Below are 18,293 nucleotides of genomic sequence, written 5' to 3'. Positions count from 1 at the left end.
AGACGGGGAGGGGAGACCGGAGGGGTGGGGGAGGGGGAGGCAGGAAGGGTTTTTTTTTTTTATTTTTAAATTTTATTAAAAAGGAAGGGTAGTTTAGGAATAAAAATTAAAAAGGACGATTTTAATACGAAAAAAAAAACGTTAAGGATGATTCTAAATCGAAAATTAGATCGGGGACGGGTTCGATTCCGACCCTCAACGTAAGGGACTAAAACAATACTTATCCCTTTTTTTTGGTATTTTTTTTATCATTTTATCACTCTATTTTTATTATTAAATCTGTATTTAATTGTGGTATGAAATTTCAGTTTTAATTTTATTTTTTTTACATGTGATTTTATAGCTTGCTATTATTTTCATAGTTAATTATATCAAATTTTTGACCTCAATAAAGGAGAAGGGAGTTCTAATAGGAGTATAAAAAAATAAAAAAACAGCAACAAAATATACATTGACACACATTTTATATTTATTTTTTATTTTCACCTACCATATCATACACAATATTAGTGATTATGTTATGTAAAATCAACATTTAATATTGGAAAGTATTTTTTATCATCGTATCCCTTATGTTAATATTCATTCTCTTGTGTAAAAAAATGTATTTTTTGAGTTATTTATTCAAACGCTACAACTTTAAAATAAGTACTTTTATAACTAAAAATCCAAACACAAAATAACTTATTTTTAAACTACTATTAATAAAAGTCCTTATGCTTTAAACTCTTTTTTCAAAAGAACTTATTTAAATCATTTACCCAAACTGGTTAGTATTATTAGAGAAGTCATTTTTTTCAACTTCTCTATAAGCTTCTAAATAGCTTCTTAAAAAGCTATAATTTAATTTTAAAAATTGTACCAGACATTAATACTACTGCTTTTCATAAGTAAATTCAAAATAGTTACTTTTAAAACTTTTTAAACGGGTCTAAGTCCTACCTTCCTACTTTATAAATATCCTACTAGATAAGTATTTTTTTTCAATTTATTCTCATGTAAAATATGATAAAATTTTTGCTAATTTAAACATAGAAATTTCTTAGAAATACTCCTTATCCGGGCGAAACCCAAATCTACTTTAATATATATATATATATATATATCAAACATATCAAAAGTTTTGAAATATTGAATGAATTTTTTGTCACATAATGTGTTGAGTAAAACTACTATTTTTATGTATGAAGTATCAAAAAATTATAAATTTATTATAAATAAATAAAACTAATTTTGTATCTACAAAAAATAAATAAACTACAATTTTAACTATAAAAAATTGATTTCAATAAATCTATCTATAAATAATGTTAAAAGTTTGATTATTTTTGTCTCACATTGTGAATTGAAAATGTTAAAACTTCAGTTGAAGATATGCTAATACCAGTTTGCTCACTTTGCTGGTTTATAATTGGCGTTTAAGCTGGGACAGGGAACGAAAGCAGTGCAACCCGCAACACAACGCGGATCAGAATCCAAAAGAAAACAAGAATAAAATAGAAGAGAGTAACAATTAATGGCAGAGATAGATTCGTCGTTGCCTTCAGCTTCTCCACCCGCAGATGCTTCCCCTCAGCCCCTGCCACCGCCGTCATCGGAATCCGCACAATCATCTTTGGCCTCCCTCGCTGAGAATCTCCAGCGTTCCGCCATCGAATCTGCTCGCACCGTCCACCACAACTCTTCCAACCATATCCGCACCTTCCAGGTTCATTCACTTCTCTCCTTATCTCTCCACATGATTTTCTTACTTCAGATGTGCAGCTACGTTCATTTTTCCGATTTTGTTTATGAATTTCATTTCTAGTTCAGTAGAATTTGAAATTGGAAGGCGAATGCACAGTATTACACAATGTTAATAGGGTTTCACTTCTCACACTACTGTACTAACTTTAGCAATTTTTTCCCTTACCATATGATAAGATATGATTGTTGAGTATGTTTCACAAAATCGATGCAGAAGTGGAATTAATTTTCTTAACCAAGTTTATGGTAACAGAGTAGAATGGGTCCATGATATGACTGGTTTTGATCTTGATGTATCATTGTTCATGAGCCGGGTTGAAACCTATTTATTACTCTCTGTGTCAATCTCGACTTGGTTCTTTGTAGAGCCTTAGTTCTTCCGTTAAAATGGCTCATAAGGTCATAATACTGTGTCCTCTTATTTGAGAGGTCTAAAAGATGGGTGACTTGGATCATTTCTGCTTATACAAGCTCACATGTCAATGGGACCATGGATTCCTGGCTGTTCCCACGTTGGCATGCGATAGGCCTCAATACCGGCAAATTATGCTCGACTATCCATCGGTATCACCACCTTCATGGCTACACCACTACCACCACTGGCTTTTGCCAGCATTAGTAGTGGTATCTTCACTACCGTTACCACCCACTTCAAATAATGCCACCTCTAGCAGTTCAGGCACCAAGCCACCAACAGCACAAGAACTTCAGTTATCTCTACCATTCTTGCGTTACAGCAAATTATACTACTTTCACCATTAATATAAAAATTCAGAGACACTGCCACCTTTGCCACTGCTATATGATCAAACCTGGTTTGGTGCTGCCCTTTTGCCAGAACTGTTCTATCATTTTTCCTATCATCACATTTGCTGTGGGAAGTGGGAACCACTCTCACTGCATACTGCTACCACCTATCACTGTTATGTTATCATAACGAAATACTAGTTTAGTTATATTATATATCTGTTGAATTTTCAAATTATAGCAATGCTATTATAAACATAATTAAAATTGTTAATCCAAACAAAATAAGTAGAATTAAAACAATGCTATCCACTATGTCATATGAGATCAGGTTCAGTCCAGAAAAGCTCTAATAATAATATGATGCCATGTCGTTGAACACTTGAACCTGCTAATTAATTATGATTTTTTACTCAGACAATATGAATAATGCAGCAAGAATTAGTGATATATAAGATCAAGACAACCAAATCTGATTTTAAACGATGAAAGTGAAGCTAATTTCCTCTCATTTTGAGATGTACTTGTATATAATTGAAGTATGTTCTCTATTTTGTAAGTGGTTTGTGACGTCCTTACTTTTACTGAATATCTATTATTGTCATGGCATAGCTGATTTATGTTTCTTTTTTCTTTTTTCATAATGATTATCTATTGTTGCAGTGCCATTACTTCTTTAATGTTTATTTTTTCCTTTCTCATGTCACATTTTGTATGAATTTTGGAATAACTGATTATGCGGGGATCCTTTTTTATCCTGCAAAAAAATATGGGTGGCTCCGAAACTCATTAAGGTTTTATATGATTTTCTTTTTTGCAGGATTTTTTACCAGATGCAGTATCACAGTACAGAGATTATGAAAACACTTTTTTCAACAAAGTTAAAGGTGATTATTAATGGATAGAAAAATGAATATTGTCAATCTTTTGTTGAAACCTATTTCTCGGGTGAGTTATGAGAACAAATGTATCAATCCTCAAACAAGTCGTCAACCATAGAATTAGCTGGGTTATTTCAGTTTTGCAGTAGTCTTTTATAATATATAGAGCATTGATTTATGATCTTAACTGTTTTGAAGATGGAGTGGTGGTTGCAAGAGAGAATCCAGCCTTAGGTGCCGGTTTTGCAATTTCTGCTGCCCTTCTTCTTATGCGAGGTATTTTTTCCCCATAATTTGCAGAGACACATACAAATTTCCTTTTATGACAATATCAAACATTTTCTTATTGTTTTCTCGTGAAGATTTATGCTTTGATTAACCTTAGGAACTCTTTACGATAAGCAATTGAATTTTAGATTAATTGTGGATGTTACGTTGGATGAAAACTAGTGAAAATAGAATTTGCAACAAATGCATTAGAGAGGAAGTTGTAGCATCTGTGGGAAGATGGTATGTCTTGCCTAGAGTGGTTTGAGCATATGTAGAGAAGGACTGTTGAAGTCCTGGTTAAGAGAGTAAATCAAATGGAGAGTAGTGCAACAAAAAAGAGGTTTAAATTTTAATGGCTTGATTTTAAACATGATTCCCAACTACGAGTCTCCAATATCGTATGATTCATATAGCCAGCCTTGTTGGTGGTACAAGATTACAAGTTTTATAATTGTATTTTGAAACAGATGGAGCGTTGTTACGGTTGTTGCGTCATTAGGTAACTATTTCAGGAACATTGCTGCTTCTATTTTTATTTTGTTTTGAGAATAATGGTTTCCCTTCAATCTTCGTTAATCATTCTTGTGATTCATGCATGAAGATGCTTGACAATTTGTTTCGTGTCATATGCTTTAAAGTACAAGCATCATTTGGGAGCCTAATACATTGAAAATATGAAAGGCCACCATGATCTTGTAGGCATGGAAGGTAATCTAGAGTAAGACCTTCTCGCAGGTTAGATTTCATCAATCTATGATATCTATCCTGATGGATATAGATCCTTGAAAGGCTTGAGATTTTCCTAACTAGGTGAAGTTAAGAAATCTATGTTTATTCTATTCTATAAATGCCATCACTCAACAAATGGAAATGATTGCCTAATCAAATAATGAAGATTAGAACAATACATAAAAAGGTGGCCCATTGCAATAGTGCATGAGCTTCCCACATTAAAGAAGACTCGCACAAATTATTTGGCTGAAAATTTTGTTTATGTTAGTTTCCAGGGCATTAATAATCAGAGTAGCCGACCCCATTTATTCAGTTATATTTTGGTGGTTGCGGTGGTTGTCTTAATGCATATCTTTATTGGAGTTGTGATCATTCCGACTCTTTCAGTATTTAGTATTACCATATTTCTTCTGTTTCAAGTCAGTTACATCTAATGTTTTTCTGTATATCTAAACTGATCTTGTAACTATTAAGCTTGAATGTTAAATTTTCTTTTGCAGGCCCAAGAAGGTTTTTGTACCGTAATACACTGGGTCGATTTCAGAGTGAGGAGGTACTTTCAGATGAAAATTCTACTTGCCTCCTTGATCTACTTGCATTTTCTTTATCTTTGATATCTGCGAATTTCTATTCAATCTTACATGGTTGTGTAAAAAGTTTCAATTATCTCTAGAGCGGTAATTAGTTTTCTTTTCCCACCTTGTTACATGAATGCCTGTGAAGGCGCGGTATGCTACTGTTGAAAAGGGTGTGAGGGACTTGAACATTTCAGTAGATTTTATGAAGAAGGAGAGCAAAAAATTGCTTGAAAGGGCAGCTCTCGCTGAGAGGGATATGAAATATGGGCGTACTGAGCTAATGTATGTATTAACCCTAAAGGTAAAGAATGTCTAGTTATTTGGTTATCTGAAGTATGCCTGATTAGTTTGATTCCAATGCTGTATAGGAGTGCTGGAACCCAATATCAACAGCTGGCAAAATCATTATACAAAGTTGAAGCACGAGCGAATGGTAAGCTAGCTTTTTATTAACTACTGATAAAATATTTACTGCCAAAGAAAAATTGCATTTTCTATCATTTTGGAAATAGTTTTTGTACACTATCAATATAAAATTATTTCATACTGTCAACTAATGAAATTCATGGAAATTGTTAATATAGCGTATTTTCATATAACTAACCCATAATGACAGACATTGCATGATTTCTATCTGATGACAATGTCTGGTTAACTATCCTGATACAAAAGAGAGATACTTTTTCACTATCTCCATCTCGTATGTCTTAGACGAGTACCAAAAGCTTAGTGCATAAATTAATTCCTTTTCTTCTTCGCAAGGTTAGAGTAGTCATAATTTTATCAACATTTTTACAAAGGTAACACATTTGTTCTTTCGTTCTTCCCCCCTTTGGTTTGGTTATCCGTGATTGACTGATTGGAATTAATCGTCTTGTATGATTGTATCATACTGCAGATTTGATGGACAGGCTACGGGAGATACCCACCCGTGAAGCTCTTGCGCTTCGAGCTGAGGCAAGATACCTGAACTTGTCTTTTCCTGCTTTTCCAGAACGATGTGTAGTCAAGTTTTTTACCTAATTACTGTTCTTTTTGCTCTGTCACAAACCGGTGTTTAGGTTGCCTCTCTAGCTTCAAGTTTGAAGAAGCAGAAATTTGCTGTGGATAAACGGATCATGAAAATCTCCGAGTTAGGGGTAGCTATATGAATTCAATAAGCGTGTTTAGGACCTTACTTCGGTGCACAGCCATCCCTGTTTGTCCCAATTTTCTTGAACCAAAGCTGCTGTTGATGGGGGCAGATTGCTCTACGAATAATGCAGATACTTCTATTGGTGCAACAACTCCTTTATGGTTTGGTCAATTGAGTGAATAGGTACATACATAACCTTAATAAGGCAATTGGACACTGGTTTTTCTTAAAATAATTTACGAGTTCTGTGGGAATCAAGGACGTGGCAAAAGTTGCGTCCGATCGTTATTTGATAGCAAGCACGAGGTTAAAATTTTTTAACATGGTTGGTTAATGGGGTGAAATCCCCAAAAATGAGGATCATGTGGCATTTATGAGAATATGGGATTAAAACAGAAATGATGTTTTCTAAATGAACGAGTATAGGGAGACAACTAGTTTTGCAGCCAACTTAAGCTAACTATGCTAATTAAATTTAAAAAACAAATATTGAAAACAACTATGGTTATTAGACCTTTTTTCCACACTTACACCTTCAAAATACGTACTGGAAAAAACAACTACTACGTACCCCTTCATCTCTTTTGACATCTCCCTTTGTAGCATCACTTGTCGCACAGTTCACCCTGCCGATCGTTGCCGGCCGAATATCACCCAGCCACTCCATTCATTGTGATCCCAAAGGTGCCATCGATTGCACGACCATCCATCCCGGAACCCAGCCCATGAGGAACGCATCTCCGTTGATACGTCATACCTTTGCTTCTCACGGCGAAGTTTATGCGCATCACCACTGTCCTCTCCGTTGCTACGTCATACCTTTGCTTCTCGCGGCGAAGTTTATGCGCATCACCACTGTCCTCTCCTCAAGTCGATCGCGAAATGGATTCATCTGAAATGGAGGAGATATCACTGGATTCATCTGAAATGGAGGACATATTGAGTGATGGAAGCGTTTAACTTGTCAATCACAAAAATCATGAACTTGATGTTAACGTATGTTCAGGATCTTTTATGTTTGCATGTTCATTTTTTTAATAGATTTGTTATATTTGTTTTCATGGGTGTTTGCAAGATTCTTCTTGTTATTTTTTATATCTTTCATGTTGGTTCTGCTCGATTATTTTAGTGGAGGATGAATGTTAAAGAAAATTCCATTTGGGACGTTCTCATGATTTGAGTTTTGGTTATTTCATTCATAAAAGTAGTTTTTTTCCAATGTATATTATATGTTTTTACTAACATTAGGATGTAAATATTTAATAGGTATCTATTAATTTTTGGCCAATGAGTAATAGCTCAAATGGCATAGACTCCCCATACTCAATTAAGAGGTTGCGGGTTCGAGTCTCCTATCTTTCCAAATTTTTGGCCAATCTCCCCATACTCATCTAAGAGGTTGCGGGTTCGAGTTTTCATATCTTTGGTAAAAAAAAAAATATATTTAATAGGTATCTATTGATTTTTGGTTTTTAATTTAAATTAAGATATCTATTGTAATAAAATGCCTTTGATATATGAACAAAACACCTGAAACATTATTAAAAAAATAACTACATTGCACAAGAAGAAACAACACTATAATACCTTTGATCATAGTCTCTAGGAGTATACAAGATCTCTAGGAGTATACAAGAGTACACAAGACTACACAGGAATAAACCATATTTAAAAATGACTTGAAATGTTTGTACTTTTACATTAATTCTTTTAAGAATATGTATTCTTGAAAATTCATAGAAAAAATAAAAATGAAATTTCAAATTATTATTTGTTGTTGTGTATGACACATGCATAAAAATTGGATTCCAGGATATAAAATTAGATATCTATGTGTGATAAAATGTCTTTCTTTATTTGTTGTATTTTGGATTTTTTAGAGTAATTAGTTGTTCTATTTATAAATTTTAGATGTTCTTTTTTTAATTTGGATTTTGGATAGTTTATATTTTTGAAATTTTGATATATTTTTTTATCACTGTATGTTTTTTTTTTTAATTAGTATTATAATGTTGAAATTAATATACGATGGAGTATTGCGTGATTTTTGGAAATTAAGACGTGTATAACGTTTTTATAAGATTATTTTCGGTTGTATATTTTGATTGTTTTTTTTATATTGGAATTCGTTTTTTTTTTTAATTTGATATATTTAAAAAAAAGAGATTTATATGATTCTTTTGTTATTAGGATATGGATTATTATCATGTAAGCATTCATGGATTATTGGAATTATTCAAATTCACATATCTATTAAGTTTGATTTAATTATTTTTAATGTCTAGAGTTCAGGATTTAGAATTTAGGAATAGTTGAGGGTTCAGGATTTTAGGTTAGGAATCAAGAATTATGATTTAGTATTTAGAGTTCAAAGTTTAGTGTTTACGGTAAAAAGATTTAGGGTCCATAGTTTAGGATTCAGTGTTTAGAGTATAGGATTTAAACTAAGGTTGTAGGGTTCAATGTTTTATATTTACATTTTAGGGTTTAGGGTTGAATGTTTAGTATTTAAAATTTAGAGTTTAGTGTTTAGTATTTAGATTTTAGGATTTAGGATTCAGGATTTACGATTTAGAGTCAGTATATATGATATTGGATTTCGTACGTTGTTTTGTCATAAATAGTTGTTTTTTTGGAGTTCACAAGATGTTTTTTCTGTGTTAATATGTTTTTTTACGTGTTAGTTAGATGTATATGTTGTCTTAATTTTTTTTCTCGTTAAATTGTAGTTTTATATTTAAAGTGGTGTTTCAAATGTTTTTTGCATAACATAATGGATGGTTTTATTTATGTAATTGTGATGCTTTTTGTTATTTTTAAAATCACTGAATACAACATCTAGTGCAGGAAGTTACTGAAATTTGAGTCCGTCAACGACGATTTGGAAGAGCTTCATAAGGTTTGGCATGCAGATACATAAACAATGTTTTCCTGAGCGTTAGACTCCTACTTTTACTCGGTTGAACCAATATTTGAAGCATCTAGTACAGGGAGAATATGCTAAGGCAACAAGATTTGCTGTTGGGCAGAGAAACATCTTCATTACAAGCAATATAAAATGGCTTCGGAATTTCATCCTATTATATGTAGTCGCAAAGTTCCAATGCTGTTGCACGGTTAAATTGATTCTTTATTGTCACGTGCGTTGGATTCTTCTTGTCAAATTCTGGAAAGTCATCCCTTGCCAAATTCAACATGTTGAAAAGTGAGATGCACAAATACTCTTAAATGATATATCATTTTGGGAGCTCGAAGACAGCCCCAATTAATGCAGCATTAACTCTGATGATATCAATGTCCAATACCATTTTATTTGAGGCTAGGTCATATGATGTTACCAATGCTACCATGATTCTTTGCTTTAACGCCCATTGAGATATAAACCATAAAAACCCGAATATCATGGCATTTATCTCCAATAACTTTGACTCAGCATTGAGCTTTGTAAGTTGCTAAAAGATGCTAGCTATGTAACTTAGAGTGCATCTTGTCTTTACCAATTTTTAGTAACATATACAATTTTTGGTGGTTTCTTCCAAACCCAAAGTAATTGTAAGGATTATTTACCCTTAATTAGGTGTCATTATCTTAGCCATTCATCAACACAAACATTCAAAGGTTTATTAATTGATGAGTTTAAAATAGTCAAACTTTTTAGTAAACCCAAAACACAAACATACTATACCGTACTATATGAATTAACAGTGTATACATATTGTATAATTTAAAGAGGGATGATTTGCAATTTTAATTTGTCACCTGTAAATTGATGTAAAACAAATAACCTTCCTTCAACCTGCCTCTCTGAAAAAAGGAAAAACCCAAGCCTCCATAGACCCAACCCTCTTTGTCTTTTATTCTTCATTTCAACCCCAGGTTCATTTTGGTGTTTGGAGTTATAGAGCCATTACTGGAACTCAGTTTTCCTCGGCTAAGTTCCGGCGTCGACTAAGGCCCAGACCCAACCATCTTCAGTTTTTATTCTTCACTTCAACCACAGGTTCATTCTGTTATTTGTAGTTGCAGGAGTCATTACTGGAACTCTTTTTCCATCGGCTAGGTACTGGCATTGACTTAGGTGAGGCCAAAGGCTGACTTTTGTGTGGCTCCACTTGTGAATTTTGTGAACCTAGTAGGTTAACCTCTGCTCGTGAACAAACTGTTGCAGGTGAAAGGCGGTTGACCATCGCCATTTTTCAGCCGGCTTCGAATCATGTGAGGGTGTTTAATTAAGGTTGTCTCCCTCCAGAAGTTCATTTTTTTACTCATTGGAGCTCAAGCTTTGGTTGTTATCCAGGTATCTCTGATTCAATTTTTTTATTAATTGAGGTTAATAATAATGAAAGTCTTTGTCTTTTCAACATTTCTTTGTTTATGGTGTTTAGGTTTTTGTTCTTGAATTAGGATTTTAAGTCACATTTGCCAGTTGTCTGCTGTGGCTAGGTTTGGGGCATTGAAATTAAAACGTTATATTGGACTCTTAAACAATTGGCTTAGGTTAAGTAGCCTTGGTTCCGATGATTATAGCTGCTACTAAGTAGCTTAGGTTTGCTTCCTGTAGTTGCTGCCTTTGGTTCTGTTTATTCACATTTTTTGTCACCATACTTGATTTTGGTAGGGGTAAAATTATGTCCACACACGAGCATGATGTTAAGACTGATTCTGATAATGATTTGGGTGATGATTTCGATTATAAATCGAATGCACACGATGAGGTTGAAGATGATGATGTTGATTTGTTGGATTCTACTAGCAAAAATGAACAAGATTGTGGTGTAAAAAGAATAGCAGATTTAATGGTGGAGGATATTTGGAACCTGGAGTTTAGAATAGAGGATGAGGCTTGCCAATTTTATAACGCTTATGCTTGTTGGCATGGCTTTGTAATGAGGAAGGATGACATCGTGAAGGATAAGGAAAGTAAAATCATTTGCAGGCAACTTGTTTGCAATAAAGAGGGATGGAGGAATATGAGGTATCTTGATCTGGATAATAGATCAAGGGAGGCAAGGTCACTCATGCGAAACAAGTGTCCAGCTCGGCTTAAGGTAAAGGTTGACTACGACTGTGGTAGATGGAAGGTATCATGTTTTGTGGAATCTCACAACCATGATTTGATGCCCCCCAATTTGTGCATCTCGTTCCGGCCAATCGTGGTTTCACTGTTACTGATAAAGTCCAAGTGGAGAATCTTCATAATTTTGGTGTCAAGACGTGCCATATTATGGATATATTGCATTCTAGAAGGGTGGATATCATCATGCTGGCTTCACACGCAAAAGATTTGTACAACCACATTTATCATTATCGTAGATCAAAAGTAAAAAACGGGGATGCCAATGCAGCAATAAACTATTTGATTGGGAAGTCAAACAACGATCCGCTGTTCTTTAGGAAGTATACATTCACTAGTGACGAAAGGCTCGAGCATATATTTTGGGCAGACGGGCAATCAATTGTCGACTATCACTACTTTGGAGATATTGTTGCCTTTGATTCAAAGTACAAGAAGAATAAATATAACAAACCTTTGGTCATTTTCTCCGGATGCAATCATGGGAAGACTGTTATTTTCAGTTCCGGTCTACTATCGGACGAAACCATAGACACGTATAAGTGGTTGTTAGAAACATTTGTTGAAGCGATGGGTGGGAAGCGTCATAAAGAAGTTATAACCGATGGAGACCTTGCCATGCGAGATGCAATCAAGAATGTTCTTCTCGATGTGACCCATCGGTTATGCGGGTGGCATCTTCAGAGAAATGCATGTGAAAATATAAAGAATCCTAATTTCCTACGGGATTTTAAGGGTCTTATATATGACAACAACGACTGTAGAGATTTTGATCGAAGATGGGTAGACATTTTGGAGAAGCACAACCTTGTTGAGAATACGTGGATGGAAAAGACTTACGAAACTCGTGCGATGTGGTCCCATTGTTTCTTACGGGATAAGTTTTTCTGGTACATAAGGATGACGTCACAGTGTGAAGGTATAAACTCTCTCATCAGATTTTACATTAATCGTAAGAATACTCTCATCGACTTCATACATAACCTGGATATGGCCTTAAAGGACTATAGAAACAATGAATTAATAGCTGACTTTAAGTCTCAGTGCTCTGAGCCAGTGATGATAACTTTGTTGGAGGTATATAAAAGATCTGCATCATGTTATTTCACTCGCAACATTTTTAAGGAGATTCGGGGCAGGGGCTTTGAATATCAAGGTATTAAGCACGGTATTGGACAAGGTTGAGTTCAGTGTGACTACTCTCGGAGACCTGGCCAAAGATCGACGGTGGAAGTCGATAGAAGTAAAAATCTGTTCTCATGCTCGTGGAAGCTATTTGAATCACGCAGCATTCCCTATAGTCACATTTTCTGTGCCATGAAGTTCGAAAACCTCCTTGAGTTTCCAGAGTCTTTGATCTACAAAAGGTGGACTAAGAATATGAAGAATAATTTTATTAGCACAATAACGCCTGTGAACGACGACGTTGAAAGGGTCTTAAAGTTTCAAGTTGGTGCATTGGCATCCAATTGCAACAAACTGTGTGATATTGCTTGTAAAAACGTTGCTGACTTTGACGAAGTCCAATCTGAACTTGTGAAGCTAATTATTTACTTCCAGTCACGCAAACACAGGACGTCCACTCCAAATCCGAACGTGGGAGGCATCAATGATCCCTTTGTTGTCAAAAGTAAAGGAGCCCTTTGCAAGAGGTCTTCATGGAGGAAGAAGAGAGTATGCTCTAATTACCACAAGTACGGTCATTACTACAAGCGCTGTCCAGATCTGATGCAGCATAGTGAGAAAGGTAACCCTTCCTAGCGATCAGACGGCAATGCATCAGCCAAAGTTGATTTCAGTAATAAAGGTGTGCTAATTATTCGAAGTCGAATTCGGTTAAGTCCGAAGACCATTCACGACCTAAGAACAAGGTACGACGATTTGTTTACACTAATTGAGATGATGCTGGTGAAAACTTTTGGGTGGGTGTCCCTTTCAAAAGCATGAATTTATGTGAATGCACTCCTCTGTGTGCACAGGTTTTTAAACATGGTGGATCAAGGAAATTTTTGGCCGCGGGTTTTAGGAACTGGAAGGGTAATGACAACACCTTTTTTGAGGTAATTTTCATGAATCTCAACTTGTCTGTTTCTTCACATGAACTGGGCAAATTAATGAAGATCACGTTTTATGTTTTTTTTAAACCAGCCGAGCATCCATCAAAGCAGTGAATCCATGGATGTCACGTCCATGAATGGATTAGATAACAAAAGCTTACACTCCGTAAAACAGGTGCGTGAAACTCCTATTATCCAATATACGATGAATGGCCATTATGCTTTTATGCGAGAATATGATTTGTGTTTTTCGATAATCATGTTATTAGGAGGTGAATCTATCACACCAAGAGGGAGGACATTTATTCACAAAATATGAATGCAATAATCATGCCATTGAAGAAACATATGACAAAACACATGTGCAGCACGATGTCGTAGATCCTTTATAGTCGCCAATGCTTTGTGGAAAAAAAACAAGTATCGTACATGGCATTATTCGCGTCGATGCATAATAGAAGTTGATTATTTGAAAAATTTCAATTTCATAATTTCGTGCATCACGAATATTGGGTCAATATTCATGATTTAATGTAATTAACAGACCTCCTGAAGTACTGCCCAAGGTTCTAAAAACTGGACTGGACCGGCCGGTTCGACTGGGTTAACTGAGAACCAATCATCTGGCCGGTCCGATTGATGCTAGAAACCGACCTACAAAAAATCGGCAAAAAACCGGACGAATCGGTGGTTAACCGGTAGACCGTATGAACCGGCCGGGTTTTTAGCCTCCTGGTTTGCTACTTTATATATTTAAAAAAAAAAGAAAAAAAGAAAGAAACCAGAGAGGCTCTCTTCTCAGTTCTCTCTCCAAACACGAAACCTTATCGCAGCCACCTTCAAGCTCCAGAACGCGTGCCAGTCCCCGCCACTGTCGCCGCCGACAGTGACAGCCCTCTCGAAGGTCTGCTCGGCCCTCTCGAAGGTCAAGCCAGTTGTCATCGTCGGCCTTGAGTTGCAGATTTTTTTTGTTTTTGTTAAGTTTGGTTCATTTATGGCTCTCACCGGCGCGCTTCAACTCAGTCGTGGACTTCTCTCATCGCCGTCGCTCACGCACGTTCGCTTCTCGTCGGCGTTTCTCTGCTTTGTCTCTGTTCTCTCTCTCTTTCTCGTAGCTCAGCTACTGTTACCGTTGGTAAGTGTCCATCCCTCCACTGCTTCTTCAGTTTTATTTTTGGGAGTTAATTGCTATTTTTCTGGATTTAATTATGTTAGATTGTTGATTATTTTTTTCTGGGTTATTTAGTTGTTTTCTGAGTTAATTTTCTTTGTTGTTCATTGTTGTTAACAGGGCTGGATTGTTGTTTTCTGGTAATTTTCTGAGTTATTTTTGTGCTATTTTTTCTAATTCTGAGTTAATTTACTAGTTGGCTTGTTGTTGAGTGAAATTAGTTAAACTTAAAAACTTGGTTTGTTATATTGATTCTGATTTCTGAGTTTTGTTTTGTTATATCAATTCTGATTTCTAAGTTGTTGGTTGCTGATTTTTTTCTAATTCTTCTAATTATGAGTTGTTGATGGTACTATATTGGGAATGAATGTGTTAGTATACAATTGAAATACTTGTGCTCTTTAACTGGTTCTAGCTCTGATTTGATACTGAAAGAAGAGTTTTCAGTTGAAATCCCAGATGAGAAAACTGATAAGCTTGCTCGCCGTGTCAATGTGGCGAAATACATAGCCTCAAAATACATAGCCTCACCTAAAGCGGACTAGAAAATTGTTGAAAAGCCCTAAAACTTCACTCTATTATTCTTTTGTTGATTTATGCTCTTTTGGTTATGCTGGAAATACAAAAAGGATGTTGCTGGTTAATTTTTTTTATTTTGTTAATTATATGAATTGATGGCTTGATGCAGAGTTCTTCTGCTTTTCAATTTTTTTTATTTTGTTATATATATTAATCATTCTGTAATTCTGAATTTGATATAAGTTTAATTTTGGAACTCTGGATTTTGAATTTTGCTATATTGAATTTTTTCATATAAGTTTAATTCTGTTATATTGAATTTTACTGAATATAATTTTGGATTTTGAATGCTGTATAAATTGATATAATCTTCTGGATTCTGAATTGCTGTCTTTCTTAATCGTTGTATGTAATTTGGATTTTTAGATTTTGGATTCAGATCGCTTATTAAGCCATGGCAAATCCCTCACCCGATTCAATCAATCATGGAATTTGCGCACATGTTCCTACATTGAACTGCGTATTTTTTTTGTTAATCTCCTTATATGTTGTATTGTGTTGTGTTCTCTCTGGCTGGCATAAAGTCACTCTTGTTATATGGTGGAAATGTCTAGAATGAGCTAATTGTTAAGAATGTAGTTTAGAGGATCTTTTTTATTTTTATTGGTACCATTTACATCTAAATAATAGAGAAATTTTGTGTTAATTACTATGAATAAATTATCTTTGTTAGTGTTTTTATTGAGCATCTTAATGTATCAAGTGTTAATATTTTTAAGAAAACTACTAACCTCTAATCTTGAGGTATAACACCTTTTAGTTTCATGTTGAGGTATAACTCCAAAAATTAACTTTTTAATAATTTTATTTAATATTTAATTAAACCGGTTGAACTCCGGTCGAACTAATAAATCAATGAACCAATTGCTTCATTAGTTCATTGACCGGTCCGGTTCTCGCAACCTTAGTGCTGCCAATGTGTTTGCCAGTTATTGGTTACGAATCATGTTTTACTTTAGGCAATGTATCCCCAAATCCTAAAAACCATTAAATTTTCTATGGTGGGGAGAGCTAACCTTGGTCCTTCTATGATCAACGTTGAACATATCAAACGTGTGCAACTAATATGAATTTTAGATGTTTCAAATGAATTTGTGCTGATATAGTCCTATTAAATGTGCCCTACCAAGAATAAGAAATTGACATTTAAGATTAGCCATTATTTATTGTGAATTAGTGATGTTCAAAATATTATTATCACAAAACATCATAGGAATTAGAAAAAAAATTATAATCAGTTTAGTAAGTGGAAATGTACGGTACATATTCAAATCATCCAAATGTTGGAATTCATTTTTCATTTTGAAGTGTTATGCATTACACTTTGTTGTTCTGTTAAATAACAACAGGACATTCGCAAGATAACATTTGCAGTACTGTTTTGTGTAAAAAAATAGTTCAACAATGAAGTAACATCTTAAAAATTGTAGCATAAACAATCAAACTGTCTGAAAGAATTATTCAACGCATTAGGTTTGATCAAATCCCAGCAAATTACAACTTATATGAAGGCCGTAGCTGGAACTCAAAGTAGATTTCCTTTCACATTAACCAATCCTTCTTCTTGTTCAGATATTTCACTAAAGTATGAGTTTGAATCCTGAAGCACTTCATGGGATTTCAGGTTGAACATTTTCATGATGTGTTCATGAACCTGCCGCAACCTTGTCGTTTCATTTACCTGATATTAAAAATTAAAAAACAGTCTTCTTAGCATAAGTACATTGTTAAAAGGGTTCACAAAATCAAGACTTGAAGTTTATAATTACGTGCATTATGTAGTCATCCACCCGTTGGCACTGCCCCTCGTTGACTTAGTCACCCAAAACCCACAATCGTCTCTTGCACATTAAAAAGATGTTATAATTTATATTTAGCATATCATGCTTAGTAAGCAATGCTGGAAGCAAGAGCAGTGTATAGTGAATTAACAATATAAATACCATTCCATCATCCTTATATGTTAGCAATCGTATCCATTTAAATGTGATGCATTCATATTTCTTCTGTCAATTGTTAATAATTAGTTTAGTATTGTTCCCGACTTCATTCTTCCTCATTGTATTTTCTTAAAGAGAGACTGGAAAGGACTACCATATTCGATAGCAACGGAGGTTCCAGCCGGGGATGGATTATAGGTAAAATGGAGCAAGAAAGAAGATGACAGTGTTTGGTTGAATGCATGTCGGTACTGAGTTTTCAAGTTATTGGGATCAAAGCATGAGTATTTTGTGATTTTTAAGTATAATGGTGAATCGAAATTTAAGTTCCTGGGGATCCGTTTGAGTGCTTCAGAGATTGATTACTCAAGTTTGAGAAGTTTCCATAATGTTCACCCCGTATGAATTGGAAAATTATTTCCCACATGGTGGTGATCGTCATGGAAACTTGTCAAACTCGAATAATAAATCTCCGAGTCACTTGAACGGCTCACTAGGAACCTAAATTTCGAGCCACCGTTACACTTAAAAACCATACCCATGCTTTAACCCCAATAACTAGACAACTTTGTGCCAACCTACACGCAACCAAACACTAGCATCATCTTTCTTTCTCCGTTTTCTTGGCAACACGTACTTAACTAATTACTAACAAGCGAGAAAGAAAATTGAACAACATTGTCTGAAATACGTATGGACTATTACTGATTACATTGTTTTTTGTCTACAAACTATTAGATATAATACAAAACCCAAAAAATTATTCATTTTGATAATAACATTTTGCATAACAAAAATTATTAGGATACGAACCCATTCTTGAGAAGGAGTTGCATGCAGGGAAAAAGGATCTAACTCAAAGAAGTTGGAGCTGCTCCTTTGTGTTAAAATGTTCTTTGCGTTATTCCTTAAGAGAAGAGACTAAGTTGGACCCCTGAAGGGTACTCGCCATCTTCAACGGTCAGGAATTCTTCCACCTTATCCGAAGGTGTGTAGGGTCCGTGGGAACTCAGATCACTTAGCCATTGTCAACCAGAAATATGATGAACCAAACAATAAATCAAATACGAAACTTGCTCAGGTACAATTCAATAATGATCAAAGTCACACATCTGAATCCAACATGATAGGGCAGAGGACTTACGATGAAGACCGGAACGTATGACACGAATGAATTGTTCGACAATTCTGGTTCTGTGTGTGATGAATTCGGGTTTAGGGTTTTCATTAATTCTTACTTGTTCTGGATGCCTTCTTGCCTCACCCCTTTTGTTTTCCATTTCCTGGGCCAAGACAAAAATATTCCTACCCGAACCGAAGCCCAAGCCCAACCCCATAAGACCACACCACATCTTCCGCTCAACTTTGAAGTAGTATAAGCCC

At 34.9% G+C, this 18,293-nt stretch overlaps 2 protein-coding genes and 2 long non-coding RNA genes across 6 annotated transcripts; 3 read left to right on the top strand and 1 right to left on the bottom strand.

Annotated features, from left to right (window-relative positions):
* Positions 1-1,335: 1,335 nt before the first annotated feature.
* LOC112741922 (RGS1-HXK1-interacting protein 1) lies at positions 1,336-7,148 on the top strand. Of its 2 annotated transcripts, XR_011870859.1 has the most exons (9): positions 1,336-1,708; positions 3,314-3,380; positions 3,573-3,650; positions 4,877-4,929; positions 5,100-5,236; positions 5,323-5,387; positions 5,853-5,911; positions 6,016-6,272; positions 6,693-7,148. XR_011870859.1 is itself a non-coding variant. In XM_025791104.3 (8 exons), the coding sequence occupies exons 1-8, from the start codon at positions 1,517-1,519 to the stop codon at positions 6,103-6,105; spliced, it is 741 nt and encodes a 246-aa protein (XP_025646889.1). In that variant the 5' UTR covers positions 1,336-1,516; the 3' UTR covers positions 6,106-6,343. The 2 variants fall into 2 exon arrangements, 1 of the variants encoding a protein (XP_025646889.1); XM_025791104.3 differs by lacking the exon at positions 6,693-7,148 and having other exon boundaries at positions 6,016-6,343.
* A 3,569-nt stretch (positions 7,149-10,717) lies between these two features.
* On the top strand, positions 10,718-12,348 carry LOC112742482 (protein FAR1-RELATED SEQUENCE 5-like). Its single transcript, XM_025791721.1, has 2 exons — positions 10,718-11,253; positions 11,403-12,348. The coding sequence occupies exons 1-2, from the start codon at positions 10,718-10,720 to the stop codon at positions 12,346-12,348; spliced, it is 1,482 nt and encodes a 493-aa protein (XP_025647506.1).
* Positions 12,349-13,993: 1,645 nt separating this feature from the next.
* Positions 13,994-15,651, top strand: LOC112742481 (uncharacterized). Its single transcript, XR_011870858.1, has 3 exons — positions 13,994-14,355; positions 14,512-14,531; positions 15,337-15,651. It is a non-coding gene; the product is annotated as an uncharacterized lncRNA (long non-coding RNA).
* A 583-nt stretch (positions 15,652-16,234) lies between these two features.
* Positions 16,235-18,190, bottom strand: LOC112741920 (uncharacterized). Of its 2 annotated transcripts, none has more exons than XR_003813457.2 (4): positions 18,055-18,190; positions 17,724-17,927; positions 16,740-16,811; positions 16,235-16,651 (listed from the first exon to the last, which is right to left on the bottom strand). It is a non-coding gene; the product is annotated as an uncharacterized lncRNA (long non-coding RNA). The 2 variants fall into 2 exon arrangements; XR_011870856.1 differs by having other exon boundaries at positions 16,744-16,811.
* Positions 18,191-18,293: the final 103 nt, after the last annotated feature.

The sequence above is a fragment of the Arachis hypogaea genome, chromosome 14 (genome assembly GCF_003086295.3).
Source record: "Arachis hypogaea cultivar Tifrunner chromosome 14, arahy.Tifrunner.gnm2.J5K5, whole genome shotgun sequence".
NCBI classification, from domain to species: domain Eukaryota; kingdom Viridiplantae; phylum Streptophyta; class Magnoliopsida; order Fabales; family Fabaceae; genus Arachis; species Arachis hypogaea.
The sequence above is the reverse complement of the archived record's forward strand: the minus strand, read 5'-3'. Positions and strand labels throughout refer to the sequence as shown.

Coding starts and splice junctions, on each gene's coding strand:
- LOC112741922 (XM_025791104.3), top strand. CDS start 1,517: ATGGCAGAGATAGATTCGTCGTTGCCTTCAGCTTCTCCACCCGCAGAT. Junction 3,381..3,572: donor TTTTTTCAACAAAGTTAAAG/GTGATTATTAAT, acceptor ACTGTTTTGAAG/ATGGAGTGGTGGTTGCAAGA. Junction 5,237..5,322: donor TATGGGCGTACTGAGCTAAT/GTATGTATTAAC, acceptor AATGCTGTATAG/GAGTGCTGGAACCCAATATC.
- LOC112742482 (XM_025791721.1), top strand. CDS start 10,718: ATGTCCACACACGAGCATGATGTTAAGACTGATTCTGATAATGATTTG. Junction 11,254..11,402: donor CGGCCAATCGTGGTTTCACT/GTTACTGATAAA, acceptor TCATTATCGTAG/ATCAAAAGTAAAAAACGGGG.